The following is a 13,135-nucleotide window of genomic DNA, read 5'->3' as shown; positions in this document are numbered from 1 at the left end:
AGGCCTCTACCCTCCAGTCATTGTGCTTTATCACCTTGAAGTCTCCGGGGACGGCAGGGGTCATTGTTCTAGTAAACCCTGTAAGGAAGTCTTAGGTGGAAAGCAGAGTGAACCAGCTGGGGTTGCTGCTGCTTTAATACAAGGGAAGAGGGGGCCCGGGACAAGAAAGAAACACACCCAAGGCCTTAACATTTCTGCTACAGCTCCCCATCTGGAACCCAAAGTTCCATTTAGTTAAAGCAAAACCCAAAATTTGCAGCTTTATCAAATTGTTCCTCAGGGGCAGCTTGACAAAGGTAGAGGATCTGTTGCCCACCCTATGATGACATGTTCAAGTACCCATCGAGGGAAGGACCAGGTAGGGACATTGAAACCCATCCCCGCAGGTGACTTGAGTTTGGACCCCTGAAGAGGACCTTTTCCTTTAGTGCCCCAGTGCTGCTGAGAACCGGGAGATGGGCAGATGCCACTCAGTTTCTTCAGAGGTGCTCCTTTGCCTAGAGCTGCTGGGACTTCTTGCCTTGAAGGTGTAGCTCCTTGGACAGCCTCCCGCTTCCTCGGTGCTTTCCTCAGCCGGAACAGAGATGGCCATGGGCGAGGTCAAGAGGACTTCGTGCGGACCGACACCTTGGGAGAGCGCCCACACTTAGGTTAGAGACCCTTCATGACCCAGCAGCGGTGCGGACGAGCTTCTAGAAGCCAGCCCCACCTGCCACCGAGACAAAGGGCATTTACAAAAGGACTCAATGAGGCTGCTTAGCATTTTCAGCTCGAGCCAGTCAGGTAGACAAGCTGTGTGACTCCCAAGACAAAATCATTCTTAAAGGTTATACCCCCCTAAGACAGCATGTAAACTGAAAAGTCACCTGATAGGTTACATCTGAAATGATACTTCAAGATTTTTTCTTTTCCCTGAAGGAGTTCAGGGGCAATTGTGTTATGAAAGCCTTTGGGGTCCTATTTATACCCACAAAAACAGTTTCACAGTTAAGGGGATACAAATGGAAGTATGTATGAGACACCCCATATATTGACAGACAAAACTGGGTGCACCTACAAAATACATCTGAGAGATTCAGCCCCCTCAGGTTTTAATCTGTCATTTCCTAGCAAAATGGGATCAAATTAAGCCCGGCGTACTACATGGCCAGTGAGAGCTGTGGGACGCCCGGCCCAGCACAGTGGGACCGGCAGGGAGGACTAAGCACCGAGCACCCAGCCTGGACTGCACCAGACAGCGGTCAGCTCTGCCCTTCGGACCTGACACGGCTCCCATTGCGAAGCCCAGGCCACGCGCCCGCCAGTCACAGCACAGCGTCCAGGGCCGAGACTCCGGACCAGGTATGTTCGGAAGCTCGCTGGGAGAGCCTTAGGCCTTGGCCCTCCAGTGAAAAATTGGCTTTGGCATTTAAAACCGAGGAGATATTTAACGTCACCGTCCTGTTCACTAACAACTAGAAATGGGAGGTAAACTTGCCTTCTTCAAACCCTCTCATTCCCGTGTGTGAATGTGTGTCTGGCATCATACCTTCCTGTTGTTTTGACGTAGAATCGGGAATAGAGGGAGACATGAAAAGTCTAGAGGAGGGTTGAAAATGGTCACATTTTCATCTATATTCTCAGGAAAACTCACCTCCCGCCACAGCCACTCACCACTGTTAACTGGCCGTTTTTATCTTTATAGATTTGTTCTTCCGGTCCTGTGTTGAAAACTATCGTGCCTTTTTTTCCAGGACTGATACAAAACTGTAAACTGAAAACACACCAAGTAATCAATTACTGACGTTCTATTTTTCACCTTCTGTCTACAAAAGAAATTCACTTACGAGACTTTACTAGCTTCGAGATCAAATTCCCGTTTGTATTATTACAGAGTTTTAGTTCACATTTGAGTCCTCAAAAGACAACCATTGCCACAACTGGGAAACTTAACCCATGTTTCTGTGGCTGTTCTCAGATCAACTTAGCATATTCAGTTCTTCAGGGGGCCAGTCTGCCGTCTGAAGGACCACCTACGTATGGTCCTGCTGAAACGCTCACGGGGTGGCCAGGTCTCCCCCTCAGGGGAGCGCCCCCACTCTCTCTCCCTCTTGCACAGAGGAATTTGCCTACAGTGGCTTGAGACCCACTAGGAGCAGCGGGAGCGGGGAGGGAGGCAGGCTGCTTGTATGGGGGTCCGGGAGCCTCCGGGATTCAGCCCCAGGAACCCCCACACCGTCCCTGACCAGCCAGCTGACACGGGGGCCGCTGCTCAGCCACCTTGTGCCCATGAAATTGGAAACACGGCCCCTCCTTCAGAGATGAGAGACTCGAGTAAGAGCACCCTGTGTGCCAAGTCTTTTTCCTCTACATCCTAAAGAAATGTTAACACTGTCCCCTCATCAGTGTGGTAAGCAGCCTGCCAAGCTGCGGCCCATGGTGCTCAGACAACAGGCCTCAACCAGCAAAAGGTGTGGCTGTCACCTGCCCTGGCTTCCCCCCAGGGACGGCAGGCCCTCCTTGGAGAACTGGGCCGCAAGCCCCCGGCTGCCTTGGTGAACGGGTGATCGCCAAAGAAAGCCCCTACCTTCCCTGAGCGACATTCACCACGTTCCCCCTCTTGAGCAGCATGACGAGCTTCGTGACTGCTTCGAAGACGTGCTCACACTGTAAGACGGTATCCCCCTGACGAGGAGAGGACGTGGCAGTTTCAGAGGCCGCGGCCTTGAAGAAAAATACTCTTCTGGACGGAGGCTTCCCAGCGGGCAGCTCAGTAGCACGGCAGGGTCTCCCTCCTCCGGCAGGCACGGGTGGCCGTCACTTACCTTTTGTTTGTGGTCCTCCGGCGAGACGTGAATGACCAAGATGCCATCACTGAGGCTGCTAGTAGAGACACCTTAGGACAGACCCCAGAGTTAGGGACCAGGAACTGGACAACTTGACATTCATGCAGAAAAAAGAGGCGGAGGAAGGGCACACCCCAGCAGTCAGCATGCTAGGAGGCTGTGAAGGGCTGCGCTCGGAATAAAACACAGGTCATCGGAGAAGGTGACTTGTCCAACCTGGGGGAAGGGGCGGCCGCTTTCATTTATGCCAGAAAAAAGAGGCCCGAGCCAGGCCCAGGCAGCCTCAGGCTTTCTGGGCACCCTACACTCTGTCTTCCAGTAGAGGGCGCCTTCCTTACGGGTGTTCCCGGGAGCTACGTCCGCCCCGTGAATGGCCTGAAGACAGCCTGCTTCTTACCTTTGAGTGTTGAGTATTCTATTTTCTGCTTGATTTTGGCAAGCTCCACCACGTAAGCCGCTTTCTGAGTCAGGAGGAGTTGGCGCTGCCGGGCCTTGAAGCCTTTCCTGTCATATTTAATGACCGGGATACCATACTGCAAGGAGAGCAAGGTGACCCTGTGGGGGGACAGTGCGGAGTACGGACTTCCTTGTTACCCCAGACTGCTAAGACCAGTTACTTCAAGCACTCAAACAGAGAGAGGCTCAGATAAACTGGTATTACCACACAGCGCTTCCCACCATCGACCGTTCCGGCCTCCGGCCTCTCAAGACCCCCACCATCCCCACTCACAGAAGGACAGAGGCAGCAAGAGCTTAAGGAACCTGCCCAGATGGTGCTCAGCTAAGTTACGAAGCCCGTGTTGGCACCCTGCTACACCACTTCTAATAGGGGGTGTTCAGCGATTAAGTTCATGGCTGCATTTCGCTCAATTTCATAGAAAACCAAACCCATGGGGTACCTGGGTGGCTGAGTCGGTGAAGCATCTGCCTTGGGCTCAGGTCATGATCCCGGGGTCCTGGGATCGAGTCCCGCATCGGGCTCCCTGCTTGGCGGGGAGTCTGCTTCTTCCTCTCCCTCTACCCCTCCCCCCTGCTCGTGTTCTCTCAAATAAATAAAATCTTTTAAAAAGAAAGAAAACCGAACCCAGTTTCTAGGTGACAGATAAGGACCGTAAGAACAGCAGTAGGTACCTAGTGGTCACGTGGGCCCCATAGTCTTCGTTAATACCCAGAGCATTACAGTCGAGAGCCCGGCCCACCCACATGCACCCCTGCATTTCAACAGTGCTTCCAGACACTCTTCATACAGAAAGCAGACCTTGTTAAGGGAATCCTGTTGGACCCAAGGACCCACGTTTCCTTACCTGGATTTTCTCATTGCTAATGAGTTGAAGCACTTTGGGATTAATGTCTCCTTCATCTGGGGAGGGAACCAGAGCACAGCAGTCATCACTAAATACCATGTTGGTGCCAAAGCCACTAGTATCTGCTGGGTTTACGCCCCTCTGTGACCCAAGATCTCCGCTACGGTCAGGACATGCTACGGAGTCAGGCATCTTCTTTCGACTCTTAAAATAGGAGAAGCGAGTGCACAGATGGAAAAATGTACTTACCGATCCGACTGTTGGCAAAGGGCTGGCTTAAGACTTCTGCATAACCTTCTTTCTTTCCCCTGAAGAGCTCACTTGTAACCACCTTTTGCTGCATCTGGTAATAACAGAATTGGAAGTACAAAGTGGTAGCCACGAGGATCCTTGGGACAGAGGCCCCTTAGGTCCACAGGACAGCTTACTTTCCTTGATAAGCTGTAGTGGCCTCGTCCTTCTTTGGCACAGAAATCATAACAGGTTCCAGGCTTTGGCCAAAATGCCCTAAAAATTATACCAGCAGAGACCGGAGCTGACACTTAAGGCTGGTCCATTGCATGCTCTTCCCAGAAGTGGAATTTTCAGAATTTCAGAGAGCAGTTCCTTTCTTCTAGGTCAGAGATCTGCAAACTACAACCCGAGGGCCAAATCCAGCCTGCTGCCCACTTTTTTGGGTAGTTTTTGGGCTTCGTTGTTCGTTTTTGGCAGCACGGCTCTGCCATCCGTTTATATGTTGTCCCTGGCAGCTTGTCATGCTCTGCTGGCAGAGTGGAGTGATTGTAACAGCGATCATGTGGCCCGCAGACCCCAAGATACTACTCTAGTGCTTTGCAGAGAAAGTCTGCCGACCTGCAGATAAGCATAAACCAAACCCTGCAGCAGAGAAGGCGTCCTGCATTCTGGGCAGCGTAGGGGACCATCTGGATCCTGTTCCCATGGCAACAATACGAGCAGCATTATTTGTAACAGCTGCCCTGGAGCCAGGGCTCTGTGCCAAGTGGCCTAGGCGTGTTTAGTCCTCAATACACGTTCGAGGCACGGGCCAGTGCGACCCTCGCCTCCCAGGTAAGACCAGCCCCGGCCCCTCCCCCACCTGGCCACCTGCCCGTGTGCCCCCTGCCCCGTCCCTACCAGCGCTTTCCTCTCGGCTGTGATCCCGCAACAGTACTTCCGGACCAGGTTCCTTGTGCACATTTTCCTGAGCAGGTCCGACGCCTGTGTGGAGAACACACTTCTGTCCCACCTGCCTTGCGCACACCCAGTTCTTGGCTGTGGCCACCAAGACAGAGGCTTTGAAAGCACAGTTGAATCCAGTCTCATGTAAAATACAGCATTAGGGGCACCTGGGTGGCTCAGTCGGTTGAGCGTCTGCCTTCGGCACAGGTCATGATCCCAGGGGCCCGGGATCGAGCCCCACATCAGGCTCCCTGCTCAGTGGGGAGTCTGCTTCTCCCTCTCCTTCCCGCTCCCCCTGCTTGTGCACTCTCTCCCCCTCTCTGTCAAACAAGTAAATAAAAATCTTTATATAAGAAAATTAAAGTACAGCATTAGTATTTTAAACTCCAAGAAGGCAGCTCATCTGCCATTCTTGCACTACTTTTTCACTGTTGCTAAACTACTGGTTCTTAAACCTGAATGTGTTTGAATCATCCGAGGACCTGGCAAAAAAGAAAAGGACTCTTAAAGATCCTCCGTAGACCCAGGATCTTACAGTGGCCCCCACTGTGCTCTAGACACAGGGTCCTCGGAACCATCTTTTGATAAACACTTTTCCAGGTGACAGTCATTAAAAGCCATCGGGAAGGCTACATCAGGATAGGAACTATTGACAAGTGCTCTGTGCAAACAGACCTCTGTTGGCTTTAGAGTATGAATTTAGAGGAGTGACATTTCTTGTGTAACAGCCTTGCAAAGAAGTGCTTTACTAAGGGCAACCCTTTCCAGCCAAGGGAAGCTGCACGAAGACACACAAAAAAGCTGAGCCCCGCCAATGCCCGAGTCACTTGCAAAGGAGTCGCCGTTCGGTCCTCACATTTTCCAAGATGCCAGGAGGCCTCAGCCAGCTCTTGTCCAAGACATTCTTTGGGACATGATACCGAAGATTCAAGATGTAATTCTTCCGCATGAACACGATAAACTCCTCATTGTCGGGGCAGAGGGGTTGGTTGCGGTTGATGAATCCCTTTATGAACCTGAAGAGGCAAGCGTTTTGTTAGCTTTCTGGCCCATTTCTGCACTGGGACTCTCTCCACCTGTTTGATTTCAAAGGAGGCCAAAACGGTAGAGATTGCTTTGGTCCCCACGCAGGGCGACAGTCACGTAGCCCATGGGTCAAGTCTGTCCCAAAGATAGGTTCTATTTCACCCACACCACTTTTTTTGTTTGTTTGCTTTGAGCAGTTTGAATTAGTTGCTAACAGCAACTGGCATCGGAAGACAGCCGACCTTGAGACTTCTGAACTAAGAGAAACTAACGAGCATAGTGAATTGTGATCACCGTCAGATTAGGGAGCTCGGAGGAAAGCCACGGAGCGGACTCCCTAAGGCCTGACATCCTGGACGGAAGCTTAGCTTTCTGCACAAAGCCGAAGAACTCAACCAAGTCAGCGATCACCTTCTGCAGAGAACTCACTTCCTCACGGTCCGCACAGCCCACTTTCTCCTTCTGGCCGCCTTCCGAGCCAGGGCCCCACGCCAGTGCGCTTCCAGTCTGATGGCTGAAAGAGTTCACTGCTAGCATTAGAAGATGGCACAATCACATTTACATTCAAAAGGCTTTCTTCAGAACCGCTCACCCCCTCCCCCAGACATCCAGACGCCCACCTCCGCACTCTCAGCCAACACCCCCCTCCCCGGGGTTGCTAAGTGTCTGAGTGTAGCAAGTTCCTATCTGGGGGTGCTCAAGCCACCGAACCAGGGCAACCGAGGAATCCCGGCGATGCTGTGGGAGGCTTCAAGAAGAGCCCTGAAATTGTGTGAGGGGGTCAGAGTTTCCCCAGGTCGTCTCGAGGGGCACACGTTAGTCGTGGGGCTGCATTTGGCTGGTCTCATCCAGTGTATGCTTTAGTTGTCTACACTTAAAAATTGACACACATCAATTGGGACACACAGATTTCTGGCTTGTTTCCCAATTTTTAAATGCTTTTCATATTTCGTTCAGTATTCCAATTTTTTAAAAAAATGTTTTCTGGGGCACCTGGGGGGCTCGGTTAAGCGTCCGACTCTTGGCTTCAGCTCAGGTCGTGATCTCATGGGTTGTGGGATCGAGCCCTGCATCAGGCTCTGTGCTCAGTGCGGAGTCTGCTTGAGATTCTCTCTCTCCCTATCTCAAATAAATGGATGAATAAAATCTTTTTTTAAAAAAAATGGTTTTATTCCTTATCATAGCAGCACTGTTTTCTGTTCCAAAAACAAATAGCTGCAAAAACCCACATGTCCATCAACAGAACGGCTGGATTGTGGTATACTCATACAGCACAGGGGTCGGCAAACTATGGCCCTCAGGCCGGCCATCTGTTTTTGTCAATAAAGTTTTATTGCAACAGGACTCTGCCCATTTATTTATGTATTGCCTAAAGTTCCTTCCCGCTACAACGTCAGCATTGAGAAGCCGTGAGGGGCCAGATGACCCACAAGTCTCAAGGACCATCTGGCCTTGAAGAAAAAGTTTGCCAACGTCTGAACTTGTGCGATCCTGTGCAGCTACGAAACTAAACGACCAAATCTACACATGGCCAACTGGTTGAATTTCGGGAACAAAAATGTCCCTAAAAATACAAATGGTATAATTTTACAAAGTTCAAAACATGGCAGCCACTAAATATATCGTTCAGTGATGCATCCATAGATGGTAAAGCTATCAAGAAAAGGGAAGGATAAAGGCAAAATTCAGAAGAGTGATGTGGGCGCGGGGTGGAGAAGGGACTGGAGTGCCACAGGGGACAGGTTCCCGGGTACTTGCAGGGTTAGTATCCTTTTAAAAAAATTATTCTTTAAACGTGCACATGCTGTGCATGAAATAAGCCGCATCTGTGGGACCCAATACGGGCGACTGGGTTACAATCTCGGGTCAACAGAATAAAGACGAGCCACACCCGGGTTCCAAGGACAGGCAGGGGGAGAAAAGCCACAAAGGAGGCTGTGCCTCTAGGTGCCGCACGGGTGAGAGACACAGAACTCTGGCTCTTTGCAAACGGGCAGGATTCTGTGTCATTCTTACCTGCTTGTCTTTTTTTCACATACACTCTCCTTTCTAGGCAGGCTTTGTATGTGGCTTGGATCCTCGCAACTGAAAATAAAAGTGCTGGTGAAACGGCTTTCAGTTGTGCAACTGTGTAGTTGTGCTCTTCAGAGGGGAGGTCAGAAGAGGCCTCGGGGTGCAGCCGGGCAGGGGTGGGAGGGGCTGGGGTACAGGAAGCCTGACTACCAGAAGCTCCTGGCTCCCTCCCTCAAGGTAAAGAACAGACTCAGTGGTAAGAGCCCCCCACCCGGTCTACTGAGGGCCTGCTGGCCCTGGGTTCCAGGCTAGGCACTGTTTCATCTGCACACCCACCCCTCGAGGCAGGTGTCAAGTACCTGCTACAAATGGGCGTGCAGGCTCAGGCGATGGAGACACCTGCAGGGCACCGCAGTGCGACTACTGAGGAGGAGTGTGAACCCAGGGATGCGGGACCACATGGACACTCACCCTGGAGCTTCTCCCACCACCTCCCTCCACCTGGGGACCGAGTCCCCACCACAAGGCAAGCCCATCCAGGGCCCCCCTGCAGACCAGCGGCATGCCATCCCCCTGGAGGCTGATTGGAAACGCTGACTGAGCGTGCCCCTGCCCCACCTGCAGCCGGCACCCACCCAGTCCCAGGTCCCGGGATCAGTGCGTGCTGCTGTCAGGGCCAAAAAAAAAAAAAAAAAAAAAAAAAATGAGATCAGCAAGCACAGTGGTTACAAGCCCAGGTCCGGAAGCCAGAGAGACCCACGTTCAAACCCCAGCTCTGCCGCTTACTAGCTGTGCAGCCTTCAGCAAGTTACCGACATCTTGGACCTCAGTTTCCCGGAATGTAAAGCGGAGATACTATGACCATGTAGGTTTGTTCTAAGAACACACCGAGGTCCTGAGTGCAGAGGACTTAATATGCAGCAAGCACTCATCACTCAACAGGGTAGGTCTCAACAAAGCAGTTGAGATTTCAAGGGAGAAGCCCCACCCCCCTCCAGTAGCTTAAAAAAGATGTTGCACTCCCCTACCCCCACCCCATAACTTTCCCCCTTGACTGTTCACACCCCCCCCACCCCCCGCCCCCGGCTGTAGGCTTCGAAGCGATACCTTCCAACGTCAGATACCCGTACGAATGAAGTTTTCAAAGCTTAGGCCCTGGTGTGGCACGAGAGTTGGGTCCTAACGAGAACTGGGACACAAATCCAGTGTTCAAGTGTCTGGGCGCATCCATGACTGCCCTCCAAACGGGCATTAAGGCATACATCCACGTGTGTCTTATAACCCCGTATCCTGTTTTGGGTTTCCAAAGCCAGCGCTTCTGACACCGTATCGAATACCACGTGTAAGGCGTCTCCCAAGCTAAACTGGTTCGTTTCACACTCTACTGAAGTCAGGACAGAGAAAATCATACCTAATTGATGTTTACTAAATTCAAAGGCATCTTCGGTGGCAAACAGAGTTCTGGGGAAACGAATGAATATTTTGGTTCTAGAAGTGAAAAGAGAGATTGTTGTAATGATTAACTTGGTTGGTTACCACCTGCACTGGTTTCAGTAGTATTCCCTCCCCTGGAGCCTCAGAATGTGATCTTATTAGGAAATAGGGTCTTTGCAGACATCATGAAGATAGGGACTGAGAGGAGATTGTACGGAATTGGGGGTGACCTAAACCCAATGAGCGTGTGCCTATACGAGACAGAAAAGGATACACACACACAGGGAAGTTCATGTGAAGACGAGGCAGAGACTGGAGGGACAGGGCCACAAGCCAAGGAATGTCAGGAGTCAGCAAAAGCTGGAAAAGGCAAGGAAGGATCCTCCCGCAGAGCCCGCCGACACCTTGATTGTGGACTTCAAGCCTTGAGAACTAACCGTCAGAGAGTACTTTCCTGTTGTTATAAGCCAGCCAGTCTGTGGTCCTTTGTTAACCAGCCTCAAGAAACTAGGACACCGATTTAACCTGACGTTACTTCCCTGGGCTTTGAAAATTGATGACAAGGAATAGGAGTCTAATTATAAAGAAGATCCCATCGACCAGCAAAGATCAATTATCAATGTCCTCGGGCGCCTGCGTGGCTCAGTCGTTAAGCGTCTGCCTTCGGCTCAGGTCATGATCCCAAGGTCCTGGGATGGAGCTCCACATCGGGCTCCCTGCTCTGTGGGAAGCCTGCTTCTCCCTCTCCTACTCCCCCTGCTTGTGTTCCCTCTCTTGCTGTGTCTCTCTCTATCAAATAAATAAATAAAATCTTAAGAAAAATAATTATCCATGTCCATCACTTCCTGCCTGGCCTACCCACCCTGTGAGGGAAACTTCCCAGGGAAGCCACCAGGGGGCAGCAGTGCCCCATGCCGCGTGATCCCACATCCCCATCCCAGATTACGGAATCGGGACAGATACCACCTATGACTACCTATGACCTCCGTGGTCGGCCTCCCTCAGGATCCCCTCAGGGATCTGGCTTGCAAATGTAATTAATTCTTGAAGCAGGGCCCGGGACAGAAGTGTAAGGATGGAAAAGGACCAGGGTGGCCACAGAGGGCTATATACAAGTGGGAGTTAGGGGTTGGCAGGCAAATTCCATTGATGGATTCAAAGGCAGAAATTTTCTGCAGCCTGGGAATGCTCCCTCTACATCCTTGGGCACTGTTCCTTACGACCGCATCAACCCTGACCGAAATGACTAACAGGACAGACTAAAATCTTCCCGGTTCACCCCACAGAGTTTGCCTCAACGCTATCAATGTGTACTAAAGTTCTCCTGCTCCTAGACAGCTACAGCTATAGTAATGTGCTCACAGTTCTGGAACACCACCTTCCGGGATGCCACAGGAACTTTCACAACACTTTAAGTCCTAATACCCCCTCTGAGAGGTCCTGCGTGCATTTGAACAATAAGAAGACCAGGCAAACTCATTTTGCAGGCAAAGAGGTGCAACCCAGCCCTGGGTCAGCTTCAGAAAACAGGGCTCCTTCCTAACTTCATCTCCTCCAACATCCTTCCAACCACCTGGAGCTTGTGATGCTGTGATTCATAATAAGTAAGAAATACGTATTTTGTCTTTGTCCCATTCTAGAGCCATAGCTCCCCAAACCCTTATAATTAGAGCACTAGGGGCACCTTTTGTTATAATATTTGGACTTTGTTCCTGAGATAGTTTCAAAATGATGAAAGTGAAATGGGTGTCTTGCTACTTATAACAGATCCCTTTCGACCACACCACACCTGAGTTTATGCAAAGGAGATGATGTCCGCCAAGTCCCCTGGATAACCTAAGGATGGGGGCTGGTTGTCAGGGGAACCAATCTTGAAGTGAGAGGCTCAGAACTTTCAGCCCCACCTGCAGGTAGGGGAGAGGGGCTGGGGGTTGAAGTGATGACCAAACGGCCAATGGTTTTATCAACCATGCCGTGTAATGAAGCTCCCATAAAACCCCAAAAAGGACATGGTTTGATGTTCTGGGTGCACCTGGAGAGAGCATGGAAGCTCTGTGCTTTTTCCCTATACCCCGCCCTAGGCATCTCTTCCATCTGGCTGTTCCTGAGTTCTATCCTTGTGTAATAAGCCGGTGATCCAGTAAGTAAAATGTTTTCTGAGTTCTGTGAGTCTCTCTAGCAAATCCGTCAAACCCAAAGAGGGGGTCCTGGGAACCCCCAATAGATATCCAGTCAGCCGTCAGAAGCCCAGGTGACAGTGGGGACTTGCAATTGGCATCTGAAGCGGGAGATAGACAGTCCTGTGGGACTGAGTCCTTATCTTGCGCATCTGACACTTCCAGGGGTGGAAAGTGTCAGAATTGAAGTGTAGGACACCCAGCTACTCTCAGAAGTATTGTGGAATGTTCTGGGTGTGAGCAAAGTACTGAGAGCAGGCACACACAGGAGTTTTTCCTTTACAGAACTTTTGAACGGGGATTTCCTGGCCGCTTACCTCCCTAACTTGTACTCTTCCGGTGCGTAGCCGATGTACTGGATTAGCCGTTCCACGCCCTCTGCTGGGGGCCCATGCCAGTGTGGCCAGGTGTCTGGGCACAGGGACTTGTACCTGCAGAGAGGAGAGGCCCTCTAGAAAGCCATCGGACCCGACACTCGCCCCCCCCCCCCGCCAGAGGTCAGCTTTGCTCAGCAATGACATGCCAGTCACTCCGCACAATCTAGCGGACTCGTCACACCAACTTCCTTGAATGCAACAATATACACTTGGCAAGAAAGATAAAAGGGAGAAACCGTTTCAGTAGGGTGGGTCTGGCCTGTCTTCATGGAACAATGACATCATCAGACTCTCCACCCAAGAAACTCCATTCCACTCCTAAGCATATACGCAGAGACATGAAACCAGACGTCCAAACACAAGCTCATACGTGAACGCTTGCAGCGTCACAGTGTCATTATTCATCACAGACAAAAGGTAGAAACAACCCAAATGTCCGTCTGCTGATGAATGAATGGATAAAATAAACATGGGTCAGCACAGGAAGAAAAGGTGCCATGCCTGGTAAGTAATGAGGGACTTGGATCCAGTGATGACTTAAGATCCTGATTTCAGCATGTATTTCTAGGATGTAGTCACCATAAAAAAAACCCATATGGTCTGTAACATAATGAAATAAGAGAATGCAGAATTCAAAGTGCCTATGTCCTAAAGGCTAGAAGCTATACACCTGGGGCCATTGGATCGGGTCCACACTGCCTGGGGTCAAGTCCAGCTCAGGAGCTGGACAAGTCACTTCGCCTCCTCACCTCTGCAACGTGAGCAAGTAACAAGACCTTCCTCGTGGGGCCGTCATGAGG

At 51.0% G+C, this 13,135-nt stretch overlaps 1 protein-coding gene across 1 annotated transcript in view; it reads right to left on the bottom strand.

The window, feature by feature from the left end:
- Positions 1 to 65: 65 nt before the first annotated feature.
- MYO1H (myosin IH) overlaps positions 66 to 13,135 on the bottom strand; it is a 44,308-nt gene continuing 31,238 nt past the window's right edge. The window contains exons 19-31 of the mRNA XM_036085977.2: positions 12,276 to 12,389; positions 9,759 to 9,835; positions 8,351 to 8,419; positions 6,764 to 6,848; positions 6,165 to 6,324; positions 5,264 to 5,347; positions 4,379 to 4,472; positions 4,130 to 4,185; positions 3,223 to 3,358; positions 2,805 to 2,875; positions 2,567 to 2,664; positions 1,654 to 1,753; positions 66 to 627 (exon numbers count right to left, since the gene is read on the bottom strand). Of these exons, the coding sequence (XP_035941870.2) occupies positions 601 to 627; positions 1,654 to 1,753; positions 2,567 to 2,664; positions 2,805 to 2,875; positions 3,223 to 3,358; positions 4,130 to 4,185; positions 4,379 to 4,472; positions 5,264 to 5,347; positions 6,165 to 6,324; positions 6,764 to 6,848; positions 8,351 to 8,419; positions 9,759 to 9,835; positions 12,276 to 12,389 (1,171 nt within the window). The 3' untranslated portion in view covers positions 66 to 600. The remainder of the gene's footprint in view (positions 628 to 1,653; positions 1,754 to 2,566; positions 2,665 to 2,804; positions 2,876 to 3,222; positions 3,359 to 4,129; positions 4,186 to 4,378; positions 4,473 to 5,263; positions 5,348 to 6,164; positions 6,325 to 6,763; positions 6,849 to 8,350; positions 8,420 to 9,758; positions 9,836 to 12,275; positions 12,390 to 13,135) is intronic.

Source organism: Halichoerus grypus, chromosome 13 (assembly GCF_964656455.1).
Source record: "Halichoerus grypus chromosome 13, mHalGry1.hap1.1, whole genome shotgun sequence".
Classification (NCBI taxonomy): domain Eukaryota; kingdom Metazoa; phylum Chordata; class Mammalia; order Carnivora; family Phocidae; genus Halichoerus; species Halichoerus grypus.
The sequence above is the reverse complement of the archived record's forward strand: the minus strand, read 5'-3'. Positions and strand labels throughout refer to the sequence as shown.